Here is a 20,894-nt window from a genome sequence, read left to right as displayed (position 1 = left end):
AAATGGAGAGAGGAGTGGAAGACAGAGAGGGGGAGAGAAAGACAGACACCTGCAGACCTGCTTCACCGCCTGTGAAGCGACTCCCCTGCAGGTGGGGAGCCAGGGGCTTGAACCCGGATCCTTACGCCGGTCCTTGCACTTTGCACCATGTGTGCTTAACCTGCTGTGCTACCGCCTGACCCCCACTTGTAACCCCTTTCATGCAGATGTGCCCCATCTTCACAGGGAGCACGGGGGGTGGGGAGCGCCCTCAGACGGGTCCCATTCTGCTGCCAGTCATGTGAGCAGAAGGTCACCCGCCTTCTCTGCCAGCCTCCTGGCCTCGGGCCTGTTGTCAGCACACGCAGCTGCTCCCACAGGGCTTTTGTCCTTACGTGGCTAGGTCAGGATTCTCCTGCTTCCACACTGCCAGTGTGGGCTGAGGATGCAGCCAGGCCGAGGTCACACTGGACGGGAGGCTGGAGCCAGGACTAGACCCCTAATGTCATCACTACCCATCGAGAGCTGTCACAAAAGTGGTGTGTCTGTGTGTCCCCAAGCAGAGGCCTGATGGCCAGGCTGTCTCTGTCCTGGAAGGCAGGCTTGCCCTTGTCTGAGACCCTCGGGTCATCCTCCCCCATTGACCTGGGGCCTCCAGCTGTCTCCTGTGGGCTGGGCGGGTCTTCACCATTGTCTCTAGATTGCTGGTCACCTGAGCCTTGTGTGTCCACGGGGCCCACTGCTCTGGCTGCGCGGGCAATGAGCCAGGCTCTGGACAGAGTATCTGAGCCCACATGAGGGATAGGGTAGGGGAGAGTGTCAAGGGCCAGAGCCCGCCTTCCTCTCCTCTGCTGGCTGTGGTGGATTTTTGCCCTGGCAGAAGAGACAGTAGGCGGAGAGCCAAGACCACATTCTGGGAGGGTGTTGGGGACCCAGAGTAGGGCTCCACAGACGGCTCTTCCTGCTCCTGTGCTCCCTCACCCAGGTCCCTCTCTGGCTGCTCGGGCTGGGCCGTCCCCACACTTTGGGTGGCTTGGAAGCAGTCAGGAGAGTGGCCCGATGGCTCCTGGGGCCTCAGTGCACTGCTGTGAGCTCTGCAGCAGAGCAGGAGAACTGCCCCTCGGTGGCCTCTCAACAGCGAAGCCCCTGCAGCCTTCTGAGGCGGACCACTTCCTGTGCTATTAATTTTTATGCAACACAGACACATACATACTTGGGATTTTAATTACCCAGAAACAAAAAAAAGTTGGGTAAGAAAAGGACTAAGGAGTCCCCCCTCTCTCTCTCTCTCCCCCCTGTTTTCTGGATAGATTCTATAAAATCCCAATTAAGAGAACTTTCAAGAAGGCAGAAGGAAGAAGGGGTGTAGGGGAACGATGAAAAAGAGAGATTGGGAAGAAAGGCAAAGGTAGAGGAAGTAAGTATAAGAAACAAGAAACAAACCAACGAACAAAGGAAGGAGAAACAGCACATTTCCTAAATAGAGACAGAGGACTACGTGGGAGAAGAAGCAGCCCTTCAGCTCCTGGAGGCTGCAAGGCCACATGTCAAAAGGCTTTGGGCAGCGGACAACAGGAGAAGGTCCCCCACAAAGTGTGGAGCTGGAGGTGTCAGAGGTACTAGGCCTCCAGCTGCACCTGCCCCAGGCCTCCAGCTGCCCCTGCCCCCAGGCCTCCAGCTGCACCTTCCCCAGGTCTCCAGCTGCCCCTGCCCCAGGCCTCCAGCTGCCCCTGCCTCAGGCCCCCAGCTGCCCCTGCCCCCAGGCCTCCAGCTGCCCCTGCCCCAGGCCTCCAGCTGCACCTGCCCCAGGCCTCCAGCTGCACCTGCCCCAGGTCTACAGCTGCACCTGCCCCAGGCCTCCAGCTGCACCTGCCCCAGGTCTACAGCTGCACCTGCCCCAGGCCTCCTGCTGCACCTGCCCCAGGCCTCCAGCTGCACCTGTTCCAGGTCTCCAGCTGCCCCTGCCCCAGGCCTCCAGCTGCACCTGCCCCAGGTCTACAGCTGCACCTGCCTCAGGCCCCCAGCTGCCCCTGCCCCAGGCCTCCAGCTGCCCCTGCCCCAGGCCTCCAGCTGCACCTGTTCCAGGTCTCCAGCTGCACCTGCCCCAGGCCCCCAGCTGCACCTGCCTCAGGCCCCCAGCTGCCCCTGCCCCCAGGCCTCCAGCTGCCCCTGCCCCAGGCCTCCAGCTGCACCTGCCCCAGGCCTCCAGCTGCCCCTGCCCCAGGCCTCCAGCTGCCCCTGCCCCAGGCCTCCAGCTGCCCCTGCCCCAGGCCTCCAGCTGCACCTGCCCCAGGCCTCCAGCTGCCCCTGCCCCAGGCCTCCAGCTGCACCTGCCCCAGGTCTACAGCTGCACCTGCCCCCAGGCCTCCAGCTGCACCTTCCCCAGGCCTCCAGCTGCACCTTCCCCAGGCCTCCAGCTGCACCTGCCCCAGGCCTCCAGCTGCACCTGCCCCAGGCCTCCAGCTGCACCTGCCCCAAACCTCCAGCTGCACCTGCCCCGGGCCTCCAGCTACACCTGCCCCAGGCCTCCAGCTGCACCTTCCCCAGGTCTCCAGCTGCCCCTGCCCCCAGGTCTCCAGCTGCACCTGCCCCAGGCCTCCAGCTGCCCCTGCCCCAGGCCTCCAGCTGCACCTGCCCCAGGCCTCCAGCTGCCCCTGCCCTAAGCCTCCAGCTGTACCTGCCCCAGGCCTCCAGCTGCACCTGCCCCAGGCCTCCTGCTGCACCTGCCCCAGGCCTCCAGCTGCCCCTGCCCTAAGCCTCCAGCTGTACCTGCCCCAGGCCTCCAGCTGCCCCTGCCCTAAGCCTCCAGCTGCACCTGCCCCAGGCCTCCTGCTGCACCTGCCCCAAACCTCCAGCTGCACCTGCCCCAGGTCTACAGCTGCACCTGTCCCAGGCCTCCTGCTGCACCTGACCCAGGTCTCCAGCTGCACCTGCCCAGGTCTCCAGCTGCCCCTGCCCCAGGCCTCCAGCTGCCCTTGCACCCAGGTCTCTAGCTGCACCTGCCCCAGGCCCCCAGCTGCACCTGCCCCAGGCCTCCAGCTGCACCTGCCCCAGCCCCCAGCTGCACCTGCCCCAGGCCTCCAGCTGCACCTGCCCCAGGCCTCCAGCTGCACCTGCCCCAGGCCTCCAGCTGCCCCTGCCCCAGGTCTCCAGCTGCACCTGCCCCAGGCCTCCAGCTGCACCTGCCCCAGCCCCCAGCTGCCCCTGCCCCAGGCCCCCAGCTGCACCTGCCCCAGCCCTGCCCTCTGCTTACCCTCCTCGCAGCGCTCCCCTTTGTAGCCGGCAGAGCACACGCAGTTGCCCTCCACGCAGGAGCCGTGGCCACCGCAGGCCGGGTCGAGGCACTGGTTCATAGGCACGTCACACTCGGCCCCCTTCCAGCCGCTGTAGCACTGGCAGGTCCCCTTGGAGTACTGTCCATTTCCGCTGCATAGCACAGGGCAGGCCACTGCAAGGAGCAGATAGGGCCTGCCGTCAGTCCCCGGGCCGGCAGACCTCTTCAGACCATCACTGCGCCCCCGCAGAGAGGCAGCCACCATGGCCGCTCCTGCCAGGCCTCAAGGGACAAGTGCCCCTTGTGCTGGTCATCACCATCACTCAGAGGGGTACAGAATAGTGAGTTCTAGGAGCTGTGGCGCCGGGGGATGCAGAAGCCCCAAAGGGCCGAGGGGCACGCCACTCCAGGACATTTGTCTCACCCTTTGATGTGGAATAGGCTGTCAGGAAGCGGCTGGGACCAGCCTGCACTGTGAGCCATTCCATCATTCACCCACTGCGTGTTCTGTTTCCCAAGCAGCACATCTAACACTTTGTGTCTGAGACTCCTGGTGTCTTGTGAACCTTATTTATACAAGTACCCTGGAACTGAAAGAAGCACCGCTTTGCTGGCCCACACTCACTCCTACAGAGCGAGAGGACGCCCCAGAACTGAGGGGCCACCCTTCCTCAAAGGTCCATGCCATCATCACCAGGGATTTGAGCGGGGAGAATGCACCCTGTCTCTCCCCATCTTCTCCAGAAGCATGCGGGGAGTGTTTCAAGTCTCTTTCTCTTTCCGAGCCTTGCGGGAGCAGAACATTGTGCATCTAAGCTGCTCTTTAAAATTAATTAAAATGTTTGCACAAAGTGACTATGCCTGTTTTACTAAATCCACCAAATGGAGGCCCTACAAAGCGCTCAGAAGACAAATAAATTACCTCTGCCACTAACAACTGACAAGTTAACAGGCTGATGACAGAAAAATGACATAAATCAGATCCACCTAGTGGGGATGCAGCTCATTTTAATGGTGACACAGGGGCTTTCTTTTCCCCCCTCTTCTGCCACTTCCCAAAGTGAACTGAACTATCAGGATGATTTCTTCTGTGAGAAGCAGCAGGACAGGCCACCCCCTGAAACTGGTCTCACATCCTTGGCCCCTGCAGGGAAGGCCACCTGCAGGGAAGGGTAGGTGGATGGGCAGAGAGGCTGGTCCCAGTGGCAGGCACACCTGCAGACGTCCTGAGGAGGGCTGCCCTGTCAAGTACCTTTTAGACATCATTTGATGTCTTGCTGCAAATCCCTTTGGAAAAGAGACTGAGAAGTCGCCAGGTGCTGGCACACCTGGCTGAGTGCACCTGTTACAGTGCCCAAGGACCTGGGTTCAAGCCCCTAGTCCCCTCCTGCAGGGTGAAAGCTTTGTGAGTGATGAAGCAGGGCTGCAGGTGCCTCTGTCTCTCCCTCTCTCTCTCCCACTTCCTCTTCGTTTCTAGCTGTCTCTATCCCATCAATAAATAAAGATAAAAGAGAGAGAGAACACTGGGAGCCAGTCATCTGGGGGTTGGTCCAAAGCGCTGGTTGCATTGCATTCATTCAGTCAACAAATACTTCTGAGTCACCCAAAGGTTCCAGCAGCTTGGCGGGGCTAGGAAAAGGGCCTGGAGACCAGGAGGTCTGGATTCTCATGAAGCAGTTGAAGGTGTGTTATCTGGGGCCATGGAGGAAGGTCAAGTTCAGTGTCCCCCAGACATGAAGTTGGCAGCTCCATGATGGGAGGGGGGGCTCGCCATGAGCACATGAGCCCCCATGGGCGATCCACCCTGAGCTCCGCTGCACAGCCAGCACAGGAATGACCACCGCCCAAGTGGGAAGTGCAGTACTGAAGTGCTAGGAGCCACCGGGAGGCTGAGTTCCCCTTCCTCAGAGAGGGCTCCATCCAGAGGATTCCCGGGAATGGAGGGGGAGAAGCGCAGTCCTGGCATTCTGCAATCTATATCTGGAGGGAGTCCACAACACAAAGAGGGCTGGGGAGCCCCGGGAGAAGCAGCTTAAGGATACCCAAGGCAGTAACACAAGCACCTTGTCAGACCGCAGAATGGGAACTCAGGTCTAGAGGGATGCAGAGGTCACACAGGCTCCTAAGCTAATTATGGGCCCCAGATCACATCAGATTGATGGGGTTTACAGTCAACAATATTTATACCAATTTTCCACATTAGGGAGCTACTCTCTTCCCTGATCCAGCTTTCTAGTCTTTTTCCCAGCCATGACACCATCTCCCCAGACAATAATTAGGATCCAACTTCATATCAGATTTCAGGCTCAGGGAAAAAAAAAATCACAAAACACCAGTATAGCTACAGGCCCTTTGAAATATAACTAAAATATGCCTACTAGCTATCTACAAAATGGAGGACTCCCCCAACACTTCATCTGCACTATTCCAGCCTTTAGGTCCATGATTGTTCAACAATTTGTTTGGCTTTGTATATTAACTCTCTTTTCAGCCACCAGGTTCCAGATGCCAGCAGAATGCGACCAGACTTCCCTGGACAGACAACTCCACCAATGTGTCCTGGAGCTCCGCTTCCCCAGAGCCCTTCACCTCTAGGGAAAGAGAGAGGTAGGTTGGGAGTATGGATTAATCTGTCAACATCCATGTTCAGCTAGGAAACAATTACAGAAGCCAGACCTTCCACCTTCTGCATCCCACAATGACCCTGGGTCCATACTCCCAGAGGGATAGAGAATGGGAGAGCTATCAGGGGAGGGGATGGGATACGGAGTTCTGGTGGTGGGAATTATGTGAAGCTATACCCCTCTTATCCTATGGTTTTGTCAATGTTTCCTTTTTATAAATAATAATAATAATAATAATAATAATAATAATAATAATAATAATAAAACTGGTCAAAGGCCCTGCAGGGAGAATCATGAAACTGCCAGGTAAAGTGGGCACAGACAGACACTCAGCACCTCCACCCATTAAATCAGCACAGGTGCCCCTGCTGATACACGGCAGGGGCAGTCACTCAGGTAGTAGTGTGCAGGACTTGCATGCACGAGGCTCCAGGTTCAAGCCCCAGCACTGTGTATACCTGAGTGGGGCTCTGGTTTCTCTCTCTCTCTCTCTCTTCTTCTCCCTCTCCCTCTCTCTTTCTCGGAATAAATAATGAGAAATAATCCCTAGCGTTCCGAATTGGAAAACAACAATGACAATAACAAAAAACAATCTGAAGCGAACGAGAAGCGATTAGCTGGGAGGTGGAGACTTTCAGCACAGCTGTGACAGGGAACACTGAGATCCCTGGACCCCACCTCCAGCCCCCCACTCAGAGGGCAGAGGAGGAAGGGCCCTGTGGAGCAAGTGTCTGAGGACGGTGGAAACACTGAGGCCGATGATGCAAGCTCAAATGCGAAGAGCTCTGGCCCTCCTGCTCCCGGGCTCACCCTGCCTCCTGCCAGCCTGCTCACTCTCTCTGGCTGGGCCCCGTGGTGGCCTTGACCCCGGAAGACAGGCACTGGGAGCAGAACAGGCTTCCCACAGCCGGGCGGGGGTTCGGCGTGGGGTGGGGGGAGTTGAGCGCGCCAGCACCCTGCCTCCTCCTGTTAACACACACTGACAAGCAAGAAGGGGACTTGGGGAAGGATCCCAGAAGGACGGAGAGCTCGTGGGCTGTGGCGGAGCCCTGACACGCGGGGCCGTGCGGGAAGGCAGCGTGCTGACTTAAGCGAGGAAGTGTGGATGCCTTAATTAATCCGGGGTGAATATAATTGCTTTAGATAAGTGGGAATTGGGTTAAAAATGATGCAGACCACGCTGGGGTGTGTGGAAAACATGACATGTGAGCTGGATGAATCAATAAATTAAAAGTGCACAGATGTTTTAATTAAACCCAGGGAAGTCAGGAAAGGTAGCAAGAGGCTTTGAAGCCTGTGATTAATTCAGTGCATTTAAAATACCTGTTTTGCGTTAGCAAAGTTCTCAGTGGGGTAAACGCTCAGATTGTTCTCGAGTAGTCTCTAAGTTGGTTCTCGTGTGTGCACGTATGTGTGTGGTGTGCATGTGTGCGTGTGCGCGTGCACGTGTGTGTGGTGTGTGTGCATGTGTGTGTGGTGTATGCTCACGTGTGTGCACGTGTGTATGTGTGCATGTGTGTGGTATGTGTGCGCACGTGTGTGCACGTGTGTGTGCGCGTGCGCACGCGTGTGTGGTGTGTGTTTGTGTATGTGTGTGCATGTGTGTGTGGTGTGTGTTTGTGCACATGTGTGTGTGTGTGGTGTGTGTGTGTGCACGTGTGTGTGTGTGTGTGGTATGTACTGAGCAGCACTGATCCCGTCATAAACATCGACTCTCCACAGCACACAGCAAGCTAGTCTGCAGCTCCGGTCCAGAATTAAGGAACGTCTGCTTTCTGTGACAGCTCCAGAGTCAAGAATTTTCAGATTTTGTGTGTGTGTGTGTGTGTGTGTGTGTGTGTGTGTGTGCGTGTGTGTGTCCCACTATCTCAGCACAGAAGCTTCATGAAGGCTAGGACTCTGTTTGTCCACAGCTGTCTTCCCATCCCAGATGCCGGCGTAGCAGGCGCAGCTGAGCTCTAGAGCGAGACAGCTGGCCCCGCCTGCTCCTCTAGCCGTGGGGCTGTGGACACCTCAGGACTGCCTCCCTGCTCTATACTGTCTGTCTGTTCTATGTGATAGGACAGACAAACCAATGTGGGTCTCTCGGTTTCAGTGCTGGACCCATGGAGATGGAACGTGCTATTTGGGAGAGCTGGTGACCGCTCTATGGGAGTTCTGTATTTTTTGTGTGTGTCTTTCTACTCTGATTTCATCACAAAGCTTAACATGTAGGGGGTGGTTAAAACAGGCCTGATCTCTCTCTGCCAAATGAGGACAGAGTAGGAGCGTGTGTCCAGCTGCCTGAGTCACAGCTCGGACTGAAGAGCGTCAGGCTGGTCCGCAAGGCCCCAGCGCCATGAGTCTGGCCGCCCCCCCCCCCCCCCAGACCAGGCCCCTGCGTGATGCTGAACACCTGTGTCTGTCTGCTGGGTGCGTTGCCCACCAGGTGTGTGTCTAGTGAGCTCCATTTCCAGGAGCCGCCTGCAGTGGGAGCTGAGTCTAGAAGCCCAGACCTGCTTCGCAACTCTTGAGCAAAAGTGGCTCCCCAGAAGGCCCTGCGTGTGTGGGCAGCCCCTGAGGACTGCGGCTGGGCCCCCGTTCAGTGTTTGACCCTGACTCTGCTCCTTCGAAGTTACTGGGTCACTGGAAAAGTTGTGACACATTTTCACATCAAAAACCAGATAATTATGTCAGGACTTTTCTGACAGCCCAGAAAATCTCTCTGTGGTGGGGCCAGGCGGTAGCACAGGGCGTGAAGCCTAAGGACCTGGCTGCCCACCTGCAGGGGAGTCGCTTCACAGGCAGTGAAGCAGGTCTGCAGGTGTCTGTCTTTCTCTCTCCCTCTCTGTCTTCCCTCTTCTCTAGATTTCTCTTCCTATCCAACAACAACAGCACTATCAACAAGGGCAACAGCTCCGCCAGACTCCACAGCAGGCTTCTAAACTGATCTCAGAGACGGCTGGAGCCTGTAGGACGAACAGCCTCTCACCCCATCGATTGTCTTTTACCTGATGGGACAGAGAGAAATTGAGAGAGGAGGGAGGAGAACAGAGAGGGAGAGGCAGAGAGACACCTGCAGCCCTGCTTTATGGCTTGTGATGTAAGCCCTGCAGACGGGGACCCGGGGCTTGAACCTGGTCTTTGTGCACTGTAATGGGCGCTCAGCTGGTGCTCCCCGGCCAGCCCTGACGTCTCCGTGAGGGTCAGTTAGACTGCAGGCTGAGGCACCCAGGGTGGGCGGCCAGCCACAGGCTGCGGGAGCACAGAGCACAGGCCCGCCCGGAGTCCTTCCCAGTCACTGTACGGCCCAGCTGCTTCAGAACAGGACAGTCGCAGAGCCTGAGACCCCGGCCCAAGGGCCACAGACACGCTCAGTGACAGCAGGGGGACGAGGACCAGGGATGCCTGACCCCCAGCCAGGGGCTCCCACGTGAGTCCGACTCCCAGCATGGCTCCACTGTCCAGGCTGGGGTGTGGCTGGGGTGCGGGGTCGCGACATTATAAAAGCAACAGGGGACAGACGGAGAAGAAAGGCACGTGGGAAGGTGCTGTGTGGCAAAGGCCTTATTTCAAGTCTGCGGCTGCATCTGTCTGGACTCATCATGTGTGTGGCCCTGTGTGCACGCACACTGAGTCTACGGAGTGACTGTGGCTCTCTCTACAGCGCTGGGCTCTGACCACTGAAGGTCACACTCCAGGCCTCCCCCAGCCAGGCAGCCTGGGCCCTGTCTTGTGGGTCACTGCCTGGCCTGCCTCCTCCATCTCCCTCCCTCCCTCCCTCCCTCCCTCCCTCCCTCCCTCCCTCCTTCCTTCCTTCCTTCCTCCCTCCTTTCCATTTATCCTTCCTCCCTCTCTCCCTTCCTTCCCTCCTACACTTATTTATTCAATATATCTATCTATATCTATCTATCTATCTATCTATTTATCTATCGACTGATTGAGAGAGAGAGAGAAATCAAGATGGAAGGAGGAGAAAGGGAGGGAGACAGACACCTGTAGCCCAGCTCCCCCTGCAAGGGGTGAGTCACTTCCTTCTCTTATAATTCCCCAGGAATTCCAGGCCCCTTGTCTATTTTTGGGAAAGCCAGGTAGATAAATCAATGCTACCATTTCAAAGCTAGAGAGCTGCTGGGGCAGGGAAGGATGGGGCTTCCTCGGCCCGAGACGCTTCATCTTCAACTGCACGCGAGCTACTGGCGCTACGAAAGGAGTAGCGGGAGTCACGGCTATTTTCCCAGGAAAACCGGCCTCCTCCTATCCCCCAGTCTCTCCTCAGCACACCTCGTGCCAGGGCTGACCTGGCTGGACCATGGGAGCTCAAAGCCCACTCTGCCGGCCGAGTGGTCAGGGTGGCCGCCTGGAGGCACCTCGGAGTCCCCTCTCCCAGCGCTCTGACATGTCTGTCCTGCTTCTCGGCCAGGCAGGGGTCCTGGAGGTGGGGTGGCACCCACCTTTCGCGCAGTCGGCCCCGAGGAATCCTGGGAAGCAGTGGCACAGCCCTGACACACACTCGCCGTTGCCGTGGCAGTTCCGAGGGCAGTCCTGCACAGAGTCTGGAAGGAGAGGAGAGGGAGACTCAGCCCCTGCCAGTGCCTCTGCCACCTGAGATGCCACAGGGCACACGGGGTCCTCCGGTCTCGCCGCATGGGCGGCGCTGCGTGCTGGCCACCGTGGCACCTGTGCCGGCCCGTGCCCCACCTGCACAGCAGAGCACCCAGGTGAGGAGGCTGCCAGGAGAGCTTCTCCGCGGCCTCTCCGGTCTCCTGCCTTGGAGGGGCAGGCCTGAACACAGTCCCTCCACCCCAGTCCCCTTTACTGACATGGGTCAGATCCTTTCAGCAGGCAGGTGTGGGACTCCCGCCCAGACCAAGGCCCCAAGCCTCCAGTACTCTGCAGCCTGCCTCCCCCAGGTGTGCACCGGAGGGTGTGTCGGAGGTGTGCGTGGGATGGGGGCATGGCCGCCCCCCACCCTAGTCTATCAGGCCCTGGAGACGGCATTGCAGCAGACAGACACATGAGCCCGACTGTCCTGCCCACTGCCTCCTGCTCTGGGAGCTGCCATGCCCACAGGGAAACTGCTCTGGGGCCAGTGTGTGCCCAGATGTGGCCAGTGGCCAGCCCAGTCTAAAAGCACGGGCTGGGGGGGCAGGGGTGTGTCTCAGTAGGGTGAGGAGTGAGGTCTCTGCTGGGCTGGGGAGGTGGGCACCTGCACTCTGCCCGCCGCCTGGGTACACTGACTGCTCCTCTGTCCTGGCTACCTCAGGTGAGGACAGAGAGAACACAGCCATCCTGCCCTGCATGGGGACTCTTGGGAGAGCCATGAGACCCCCGAGAAGGGCTGAACCCAAGGTCTGCCCCTCAGCCAGGGCTGTCACCACCCCCACTGTTCCACCCAGCCCTGGGGGACGCCTCCCCACCCGCCTGTGTGTGTTCACCTACAGAGGACACTGTGGCTGAAGCTGGTCCCTTGAACATGGACGGAGGGATTGTGGGAGTGACATGTGCTGAGAGAAAGCATTTCCAGATCTACCCCCAGGGAAAGGGAGGCAGACTTGGTAAATCTCTCTCCTCTTCCGGCCATAGTCTTAAGATTTATTTTCTTCTCATTTCCCAGTGGACTTCACAATTTTTTTTCAAGTTTCATTTTTAAAAATTACACTTAATTTACTATTGAAGAGAGAGAAAGAGAGAGAGAGATGGGGGGAGACAGAGGAGAGAGAGAGAGAGACCTGCAGACCTGCTCCACCATTTGTGAAGCGTCCCAGCTTCAAGTGGGGAGTGGGGACTCAAACCCAGATCCTTGTGCACTGTAGTGTGTGTTAAGCAGGCCTGCTTCTGCCTGGCTCCTCAAATTTTTTTCTTGTCTTTCTCTTTTATTTGATAGCACAGAGAGAAATTAATAAAGGGGAACGAGATAGAGAAGGAGAGAGAAGGACACCTGCAGCCCTACTTCACTGCTGCTGAAGTTCCCCCCTGCAGGTGGGGAGCGGGGTCTCAAACCCAGGTCCTCGTGTATGGTGATGTGTGTTTAACCGGAGCGAGATTCTGGACGGCTGTCTGGGGTGAGCTTCTTCTGGCTCTGTGGTGTGATCAGAGGTGGCACAGTGTTCTCGTCGCTCCTATCAGTGAGGTGGGTTCTAATGGGCAGGGACCAGGATGACTGGAGCACAGGGGTCCGGGAGCTGCCTGGCAGGTGCCCTGGCCCTGGCCCATTCAATTAGCCTCACGGCTGCGCTGGAGACCCACCCTAGTGTCTTCTGGGCCAGCCACCTCTGCTCCCCAGGAGCTCAGCCGTCCCTGCCTGACCCCTGGGTGCCCCTGGGCCCCCCGCCTACCTAGGACGACAGTGTTGAAGGACACCAGCTCCTTGTCCTTGCCATCGTTGTAGAAGGCCAGGTGCCACAGGCCGGCGTCCAGGTACTGCACGAACACGGCCTCGTTCTGCACCAGTGTCTGGATGCTGCGCCGCTCCCGGGGGGCCTCCACCACACTCCACTTCTCCTTCCCGTCCAGGCGCTCCATGAAGTCATACTGGGGACACAGGCCATGTGAGACCAGGGGCCCTGGGAGCCCCGCCCCACCCCGCCCCTTCCTGGCCACCTCCTGGGCACACTGGGCTGGGCAGTCCAGCCTCTGGATGCTGGAGGCCCCCGCTGCTCCTTCTGTGTCTGTTTGTGTGGAGGGCCGGGGATGCGCAGTGTCCACTGGGGTGAGCGTCATGCCGCGTGCACACAGCACGGGCCCCGGGCAGCCCGGACTCCCCAGACATCCGCACCCCAAGCTACACACGAGACATGACGCACCCAGGGGTCACTCGCTGGCCACTCACCAGGGGTGGTTGGGACAGTGGTGACCAGACAGCCTGACCCCCTGGGAGGAATGTGACAAGACCCAGTGCCGTGCACCTGTGCCTCAGTTTCCCCACCTACTGCAGCACGAAAGAAACTCCATGTGATTACACAACCACTGCCGTGGGGAATTAAGGTGGACCCGTCATGGAGCAAATACCAGAGACAAGCTGGTCATCCTCACTGTCCCCTCGTGTCACTGTCCTCTATGCCATCCTCACCGTCCCCTCGTGTCACTGTCCTCTATGCCATCCTCACCGTCCCCTCGTGTCACTGTCCTCTATGCCATCCTCACCGTCCCCTCGTGTCACTGTCCTCCATAGCACCCTCACTGTCCCCTCGTGTCACTGTCCTCTATGCCATCCTCACTGTCCCCTCACCCTCACCGTCCCCTCATGTCACTGTCCTCTATGCCATCCTCACCGTCCCCTTGTGTCACTGTCCTCTACGCCATCCTCACTGTCCCCTCGTGTCACTGTCCTCTATGCCATCCTCACTGTCCCCTCACCCTCACTGTCCCCTCATGTCACTGTCCTCTATGCCATCCTCACCATCCCCATGTGTCACTGTCCTCTATGCCATCCTCACCATCCCCATGTGTCACTGTCCTCTATGCCATCCTCACTGTCCCCTCACCCTCACCGTCCCCTCATGTCACTGTCCTCTACGCCATCCTCACCGTCCCCTCGTGTCACTGTCCTCTACGCCATCCTCACCGTCCCCTCGTGTCACTGTCCTCTACACCATCCTCACTCGATCTGGTTCTTGCACAGTGCTCACCAGGTCTCTCATTTCTTTTTTTTTTTAAATATTACTTATTTTATTTCCTTTTGTTGCCCTTGTTGTTTTATTGTTGTAGTTATTATTGTTGTTGATGTCGTCGTTGTTGGATAGGACAGAGAAAAATGGAGAGAGGAGGGGAAGACAGAGAGGGGGAGAGAAAGACAGACACCTGCAGACCTGCTTTACCGCCTGGGAAGTGACTCCCCTGCAGGTGGGGAGCCGGGGGCTCGAACCAGGATCCTTAGCCGGTCCTTATGCTTTGCGCCATGTGTGCTTAACCCCCTGCACTACCACCCAAACTCCCTTTCATTTCTTTTAATGTTTCAACATTTTATCTTTTTAAAAAATTTAAACTTTATTTATTTTTTAATATTTATTTATTTATTTATTCCCTTTTGTTGCCTTTGTTTCATTATTGTTGTAGTTATTATTGTTGTTGTTGGACAGGACAGAGAGAAATAGAGAGAGGAGGGGAAGACAGAGAGGGGGAGAGAAAGACAGACACCTGCAGACCTGCTTCACCACCTGTGAAGCGATTCCCCTGCAGGTGGGGAGCCGGGACTTGAACCGGGATCCTTACTCCAGTCCTTGTGCTTTGCGCCACCTGCGTTTAACCCGCCGCACTACAGCCTGACTCCCTAAACTTTATTTTATTTGATTGAACAGAGATAAATTGAGAGGGAGGGGATAGAAAAGAGAGGCAGAGAGACATCTGCTGCCCTGCTTCACCTCTTGTGAGGCTTCCCCTGCAGGTGTGGACTGGAGGCTTGAACCTGGGTCCTTGTGCATCGTAATACATGCTCTTAACCAGGTGTGCCATTTTCTAGACAAGAATGCCGAGGCCCAGCCAAGCCATCAGAAGTCTCACAGCAGCTAAGTGTCCTGAGAGGATTTAGACCAGCAGTCACTGCCCTGGCCTCAGGGAAGCCAGCAACCACTACAGCGGTGGCACAGTGACATTCAGCGAGAGACAGAGGGGACAGGGAAGGCACCCAGGCGGTGGGGACAGGGCAGAGCACGATGTTCTGGAGAAGGGCCTCATCCTTCTGGGCGAGCGGGAGCCACTGGGGGTTCTGGAGCAGTGACCCACTTGGTGCCTGCTTTGAGGAGAGTGTTTGCAGGCAGGAGCAGGGCCGCCCCGCCTTAGAGGGGAGAGGGGGCAGACACAGGAAGACCAGCGGCCACAGGAAGCTGAGGGTGAGGTGTCCCAGTCCAGACAGACTTGGAGCAGGACTTCTGGGGAGGAGGGGATGGTGGCGTGTGAAGTCGGGAAGGGACACAGTGAGAAGAGGCTCACAGGACAGCGACGTGCCTCAGGGACCTCCAGGCTAGACGCAAGGGCCTGGCAGGGGTGCACGGACGCCAAGTGCAGGCCTTCAGCTGAAGTGCCCCCCACCTCATTCCCTCACTACCTGCCCCCGAAAGGAGGCTTCTAGACCCCGGCACTCCCCCCGCTCCCCGTGTCACCGGCGGATGGAGGGGAGTGGAGCCTCGGTACAGCATGCTGGCCTGCAGGGCTGGGGAGCTGCCCACCTCAGGTCACGCTCTGCCTGAGATCCCACAGATGCCGACCCAGACGACACAGTCGAATCCCTCCCTCGGGCCTGGTGAAAAGCACAGTGGCCCCAGGCAATCCCTTGCCAGAGCTCTCCTCTCTCCCCCCTCTCTCTGGTTTTTAAGAGAGGGTCCGGGACAGCTGAGCCACCCCTCATCCCCCAGAGCGCTCCAGAGGCAAGAACCCACAGGGAGGACTGACTGGCACAAGTGCAAATCTGCTTCTCGGCAGGGGTGGAGGGATGCAGTCGAGAGTTGACTTAGTGGCTCACAGAGCCTGCAGTGTGTGTGTGTGTGTGTGTGTGTGTGTGTGTGTGTGTGTGTGTGTGTGTGTGTGTGTGTGTGTGTTTGCAGGGCCCAGCAGGGAAGGGGCCCCGGGCTGGGGGCCTGAGCTGCAGATGCTTCTGGAAGCTGCACTGGTAACCACCTGCCCAAGAAGACCAGAAAGAGCCAGGCCCATGGCCCTCCTGGATGGCACACCAGGAGAGGGCTCGCTCCTGCCTTTGGAAGGTGTGTGACCACGGATTGGGGGGTGTGTGTGAAAATCAGACAGCCCATCCCCTGCTTCCCAGGGCTCTGCAGCCCCCTGCCTTCATGCTGGGTGTCCGCAGCCCCACATCTGGCCCCACGGTGACCGAGATGGCAGGGGAATGATAAGTGGGAGTTGGGGTCTCTGCCTGTATCCAGGGGACCCCCGTGGCTGGTGGCTGGTGGCTGGGGCTCATGTCTGAGGTGCTTCATTGGCATCCATCCAGCCCAAGGCCGGGAGCACCTCACTGGGTCCCTGTAAGTGCTGAGCACAGCTTCCCTGGGCTCTTCCCAGGGGCGGTGCTGAGGCTGGGTGGGGCCGTGATGGAGCCTGCAGGTGACAAAGGACCCCTAACACCACCTGGAGGAGAGCCTGAGGCTTGGTGGGGTGGGGGAGGGGGCTTGCTCTGTGCTGGCATCATGGCTCCCTCCTCCCAGGAACCCTCTTCTCATCTCCCCACCTCAGGAGGGGAAGCAAAAGCAAGGAGCTGGTTCCCTGCAGGAACCAGGGTTGTGGGCCCCCACGGACTTGAAGTCACTTCATACCAGCCTCAGTGGCTGCAGCTGCCAGCACATCTGGCTCTGGCCTGGGGACGGTCTCCTGAGAATAGGAAGGATGGCCAGCTCAGCAGGGCTGGGGGGCCGCAGGCAGAAGCAGCTGGGCCCCTGTGCCCAGGGAGATGGTGGGGGGAGGGCAAGGGAGATGGAGGGTTTGCAAGGCTTTGAGTACACACACACTGTAGTCTCCATACAGAGCTGATAAGGTGTATGCCACTAGGTATATACAGTGTTACAAGCTACACCCAATGTGTGCAGCAGGACACACGGGGCAGGGGAGAGGCAACAGATAGCAGACAATAGCTCTTGTATTTTGAGAATTAGTATCATTTCTTAAAAATATTATATTATATTGGATAGAGATAGAGACAAATTGAGAGGGGAGGAGCAGGTAGAGAGAGAAAGAGAGACACTTATAACCCTGCTTCATCTCTCAGGAAGCTTCCCCCCGCAGGTGGGGACCAGGGGCTTGAACCCAGGCCCTTGCACACTGTAGTGTGTGCGTGCTTAACCAGGTGCGCCACCACCTGGCCCCATAATGTGAGAATTCTTTAGAATTACAAACAGTAGCTTCAAATGAATGGCCTTTACAAAAGGGGAAGTGTCTGATAGAGGATTTTCCTAGAACAAAGGAGCTAATTACGCAAAACTTTTATCTCCTGCTCAGGAAAATCTAGGTTTCAGTGGTGACTATGCCCTAATTCTGAGATTGAGCACTGAGGGATTTGCTATTGAGAGAGAGAGAGAACCAGTGTGCAGACTCTGAGCCTCACGTGTGCAAGTCCTGAGCTGTGCCTCTTAGTCACCTCCTGAATCTCTCTGAGTTTTTTATATGTAATATCCTGACATCTGAGGGGGCCGGGTGGTGGCACACCTGACTGAATGCACCAGGATCTGGTTCAAACTCCTCACGCCCACCTGTAGATGGAAAGCTTCACAAGTGGTGAAGCAGGGCTGCAGGCATCTCTCTGTCTCTCTCTATCGCCTCCTTCCCTTTTGATTTCTGTCTGTCTCTCTCCATCTAATAAATCGATTGTGTGTCTCAGAAAGGATGAGACACAGGAGAGTAGCACAACTCTGCTTCAGCTGGGCCCAGGGTGAAGCTAGGGGTGGTGTGTGACTGTTCTGGACATCGGGATCCCACTTCCAGGGACTGGCTCACTGTGGCTGGGACATCGCGGCTGCTGGGACCAGCCCCGGATGGGGAGGGAATTCAGTACCAAGAATGCTCTTTGTTCAACAAGTTGATGAGCATGCCATTCCCTCAACGGGGAGCAGGACCATCCTGTGTCCTCTCTGCTGTGTGTCTGCTCTGAGAGGTGAGTGAACAGCCACCCAGGCCGGCCTGGCAGGGCGACACTTGGGCAGGAGTGTCTTTTGAATGAACACATGACCTGTCCTGCCCAGGGGGGTGTGTTGCTATATTTATTAAATTAAAAAATTATTATTTACTTATTAGTGGATAGAGATAGAGAAAATGAGAGAGGAGAGGGGGATAGAGAGGGAGAGAGGGAGAGAGAGAGAGAGAGAGAGAGAGAAAGAGAGAGAGAGAGAGAGTCCTAGACTCTTGCTTTAGCACTAGTGAAACTTCCTGTTTGCAGGTGGGAGCAGGAGCTTGAACCTGGGTCCATGTGCACTGTAATGTGTGTGCTTAACCAGGTGTGCTGCTGCCTGGCCCCTTATTTATTTATTTTGTATAGGACATAGAGAAATCGAGAGATGAAAGGAAGACAGGGAAAAGAGAGACACCTGCAGACCTGCTTCAATGTTTATGAAGTGACCTCCCTGTAGGTGGGGAACTGGGGGCTTGAACTGGGATCCTTATGCTGGTCCTTGCACATTGTGCCATGCATGAGCTACTGCCTTTAGAAAAGATATGTTTATTTTGGATAGAGACAGAGAGAAATTGGGAGGGAAGGGGGGTAGAGAGGAAGAGAGAGACACCTTCAGCCCTGCTTCAGTGTTCATGAAGCTTTCCTCCTGCAGGTGGAATGGAGGCTTGAACCCAGGTCCTTGTGCACTGTAATGTGTGCCACCACCTGGTTCCAGGATGCCATTTTAGACACAGGCCATGTCAGGGCACTGCCCCAGTTGGGGGTGGGGTTCTCTAGTGTGTATCTGAGGGAAGGGCACCTCTGGTTCTTCAGCTCTGAACCAACCAGCACTGTCCTTTCTCTCTCCAGCGAGGCATCAGTGTCATCACAGAGCAGCCAGAGCAAAGCTGCTGTTTGCCACGACTCATGTGTGTCCACGCTGACTGTCCCCCAAACTCTGCAAACAGAGTAGGGACGTAAACGGAATCTCCAGAGTGGTGTTAGATTATAGTCATCAGCTACAGCCTCTCAAGGCTTGTTTTTCTCCAAACAGACTCAAGCCTGTCAGACTCAGTTTTCCCAGAGAGAGAGAGAGAGAGGACAGAAGTGAGGAAAAGGATGAAGACTGTGGGGACAAATACCCATGTTCAACTACTCAAACGAATAAACGCTCCCATGTTAACAGATTACTAGTGTGTGTGTGTGTGTGTGTGTGTGTGCCCGTGCACACACATGCTCGCTGGAAAGCCTGCCTTATCTTTAAGCATTAGCACAGAGACAGGGTCTATTTTTTCTTTTTATTTTTTTTTGCCTAGCCCTAGCAATGACCCCTTGCATATCCCCCTCCATATATATGCATTATGCAATGTGTATACACTTAAATATGTATATATGCATACGTGTGCAGAGACTAAACAAGAATAAATATGGATTTGAACCGCATGTCCTATTTATGCTAATAGAACTGTCACCATTGCCTATTTTATATATGGTGTCTTTCCTACCTACATAAGATCTTACTTGCAAAATGAAAATACACCTAGAAAACTCACACACCCTGAATCACAGCACCCTGGAGCCCCTGCTGGGGGGAGACACGTGCTGGGGGGAGGGGGCCTGCTCTTTGTCCACCCACCTTCCACATCCAGGCTTTCTACCTTCTGCGCATCATGTCCTGAAGACCACCCCCCCCCCCGCACTCTGGCACACTCAGCACCCTAGGGAGCATTCTACAGGATGGGACCACTGCTTCAAACAAGACTCAGGATGCCACCAAGCAAGAGGGTCTCCTGGGAAAGAACTTTCCAGAAGCACTTTCAGTCCCATCCGTAAGATGTACTCTCAGGCCAACTCTTCATGCTTGAGAGAGAGAGAGAGAGAGAGAGAGAGAGAGAGAGAGAGAGACAGGGGAGAGACACCATGACACTACTTCATCATCTCGGGAGCCCGCCCCTGGTGCCATCCACACTCTCCCGGGATCACACCTGGGCCTCCCCAAGGCAAGGCAGCCAGTCACGCATCCTGCCATGTGCTCTATATCTCAGGCCTTCTCTCTCTTTTTAAAAAAGGTTTCTTGAGGAGAGAGAGAGAGAGAGAGAGAGAGAGAGCAAGCGAGCACAAAGATCAGCACACCTCTCTGGCATGCACAGAGCCAGGGATCAAACTCAGGACCCTGTGCCTCTCTTTTGGAGAGAGAATCTCTTTGGAGAGCAGATGTGATCTCTGTGCCTCGTGGGAACAGGTGCCCTGACCACCATACACCTTTCTGCACATCTGGGGGAGGCGGCACTGCTGATAGTGCTTCATGTATCTTCCCTTCAGCCCCGCTGACCATGGCAACAAACCCTAAAGGCCTCCCTGCACAGAGAAGACAGGGCTCTCTCTCCTCAGGCTGCATGGGCAGGAGGAAAGAAGCTTCATGGGGTGGGGTGGATAGCATAATGGTTATGCAAAGAGACTCTCCTGCCTGAGGCTCCAAAGTCCCAGGTTCAACCTATTGCACCACTATAAGCCAGAGCTGAGCAGCGGTCTGTAAAGGATGAGAGGATGAAAGAAAGGACAAAAGAAAGGAAAAGGGAGGGAGAGAGAGTCTTCACCCTGGCAGCAGCTGCCTGGAGCCCTGCTGGAGGATGTGTACCCTGTGCTCAGTGAGGATACTCAGGGCAGACATCCGTCACCATGTCTGACTCAGACCTGATGGCCGGGTCTGCAGTGTCACACTCTCCCCCTCCACGACAGGCAGGAGGGCAGCCCTGGACAGTGCGCCAGTTTGGCCAGACACAAGATCCACCAGGCCCCAGCCCGCCTCCCACCACAATGCAGGGGCCCTTGATGCTGTACATTCCTCCCTCCGAATATCTTCCTCCATCTAAAAAGAGTCAGTGTGGAATGACAGGGCCCTGGTGGTGACAGGAAACAGTCGAGTCCCCCACCCCTGACTCTCTAGTACGTGCCTCCCCTCCCCTGACTCTCTAGTCCATGCCTCCCCACCCCTAACTTTCTAGTACATGCCTCCCCACCCCTGACTCTCTAGTACCTGCCTCCCCACCATGACTCTCTAGTCCATGCCTCCCCACCCCTGACTCTCTAGTCCATGCCTCCCCACCCCTGACTCTCTAGTACCTGCCTCCCCTCCCCTGACTCTCTAGTACCTGCCTCCCCACCCCTGACTCTCTAGTGCATGCCTCCCCACCCCTGACTCTCTAGTGCATACCTCCCCACCCCTGACTCTCTAGTACCTGCCTCCCCACCCCTGACTCTCTAGTACCTGCCTCCCCACCCCTGACTCTCTAGTCCATGCCTCCCCACCCCTGACTCTCTAGTACCTGCCTCCCCACCCCTGACTCTCTAGTGCATGCCTCCCCACCCCTGACTCTCTAGTGCATGCCTCCCCACCCCTGACTCTCTAGTACCTGCCTCCACACCCCTGACTCTCTAGTACCTGCATCCC

The 20,894-nt window shown here is 56.6% G+C and overlaps 1 protein-coding gene across 1 annotated transcript in view; it reads right to left on the bottom strand.

Moving 5' to 3' along the window:
• The window catches only part of TENM2 (teneurin transmembrane protein 2), a 755,069-nt gene that overhangs the window by 71,011 nt on the left and 663,164 nt on the right, over positions 1-20,894 (bottom strand). The window contains exons 8-10 of the mRNA XM_060197006.1: positions 12,195-12,390; positions 10,311-10,412; positions 3,233-3,427 (exon numbers count right to left, since the gene is read on the bottom strand). Of these exons, the coding sequence (XP_060052989.1) occupies positions 3,233-3,427; positions 10,311-10,412; positions 12,195-12,390 (493 nt within the window). The remainder of the gene's footprint in view (positions 1-3,232; positions 3,428-10,310; positions 10,413-12,194; positions 12,391-20,894) is intronic.

The sequence above is a fragment of the Erinaceus europaeus genome, chromosome 9, assembly GCF_950295315.1.
Source record: "Erinaceus europaeus chromosome 9, mEriEur2.1, whole genome shotgun sequence".
In the NCBI taxonomy this organism is placed as follows: Eukaryota; Metazoa; Chordata; class Mammalia; order Eulipotyphla; family Erinaceidae; genus Erinaceus; species Erinaceus europaeus.
This window is presented reverse-complemented; position numbering and strand designations above follow the sequence as displayed.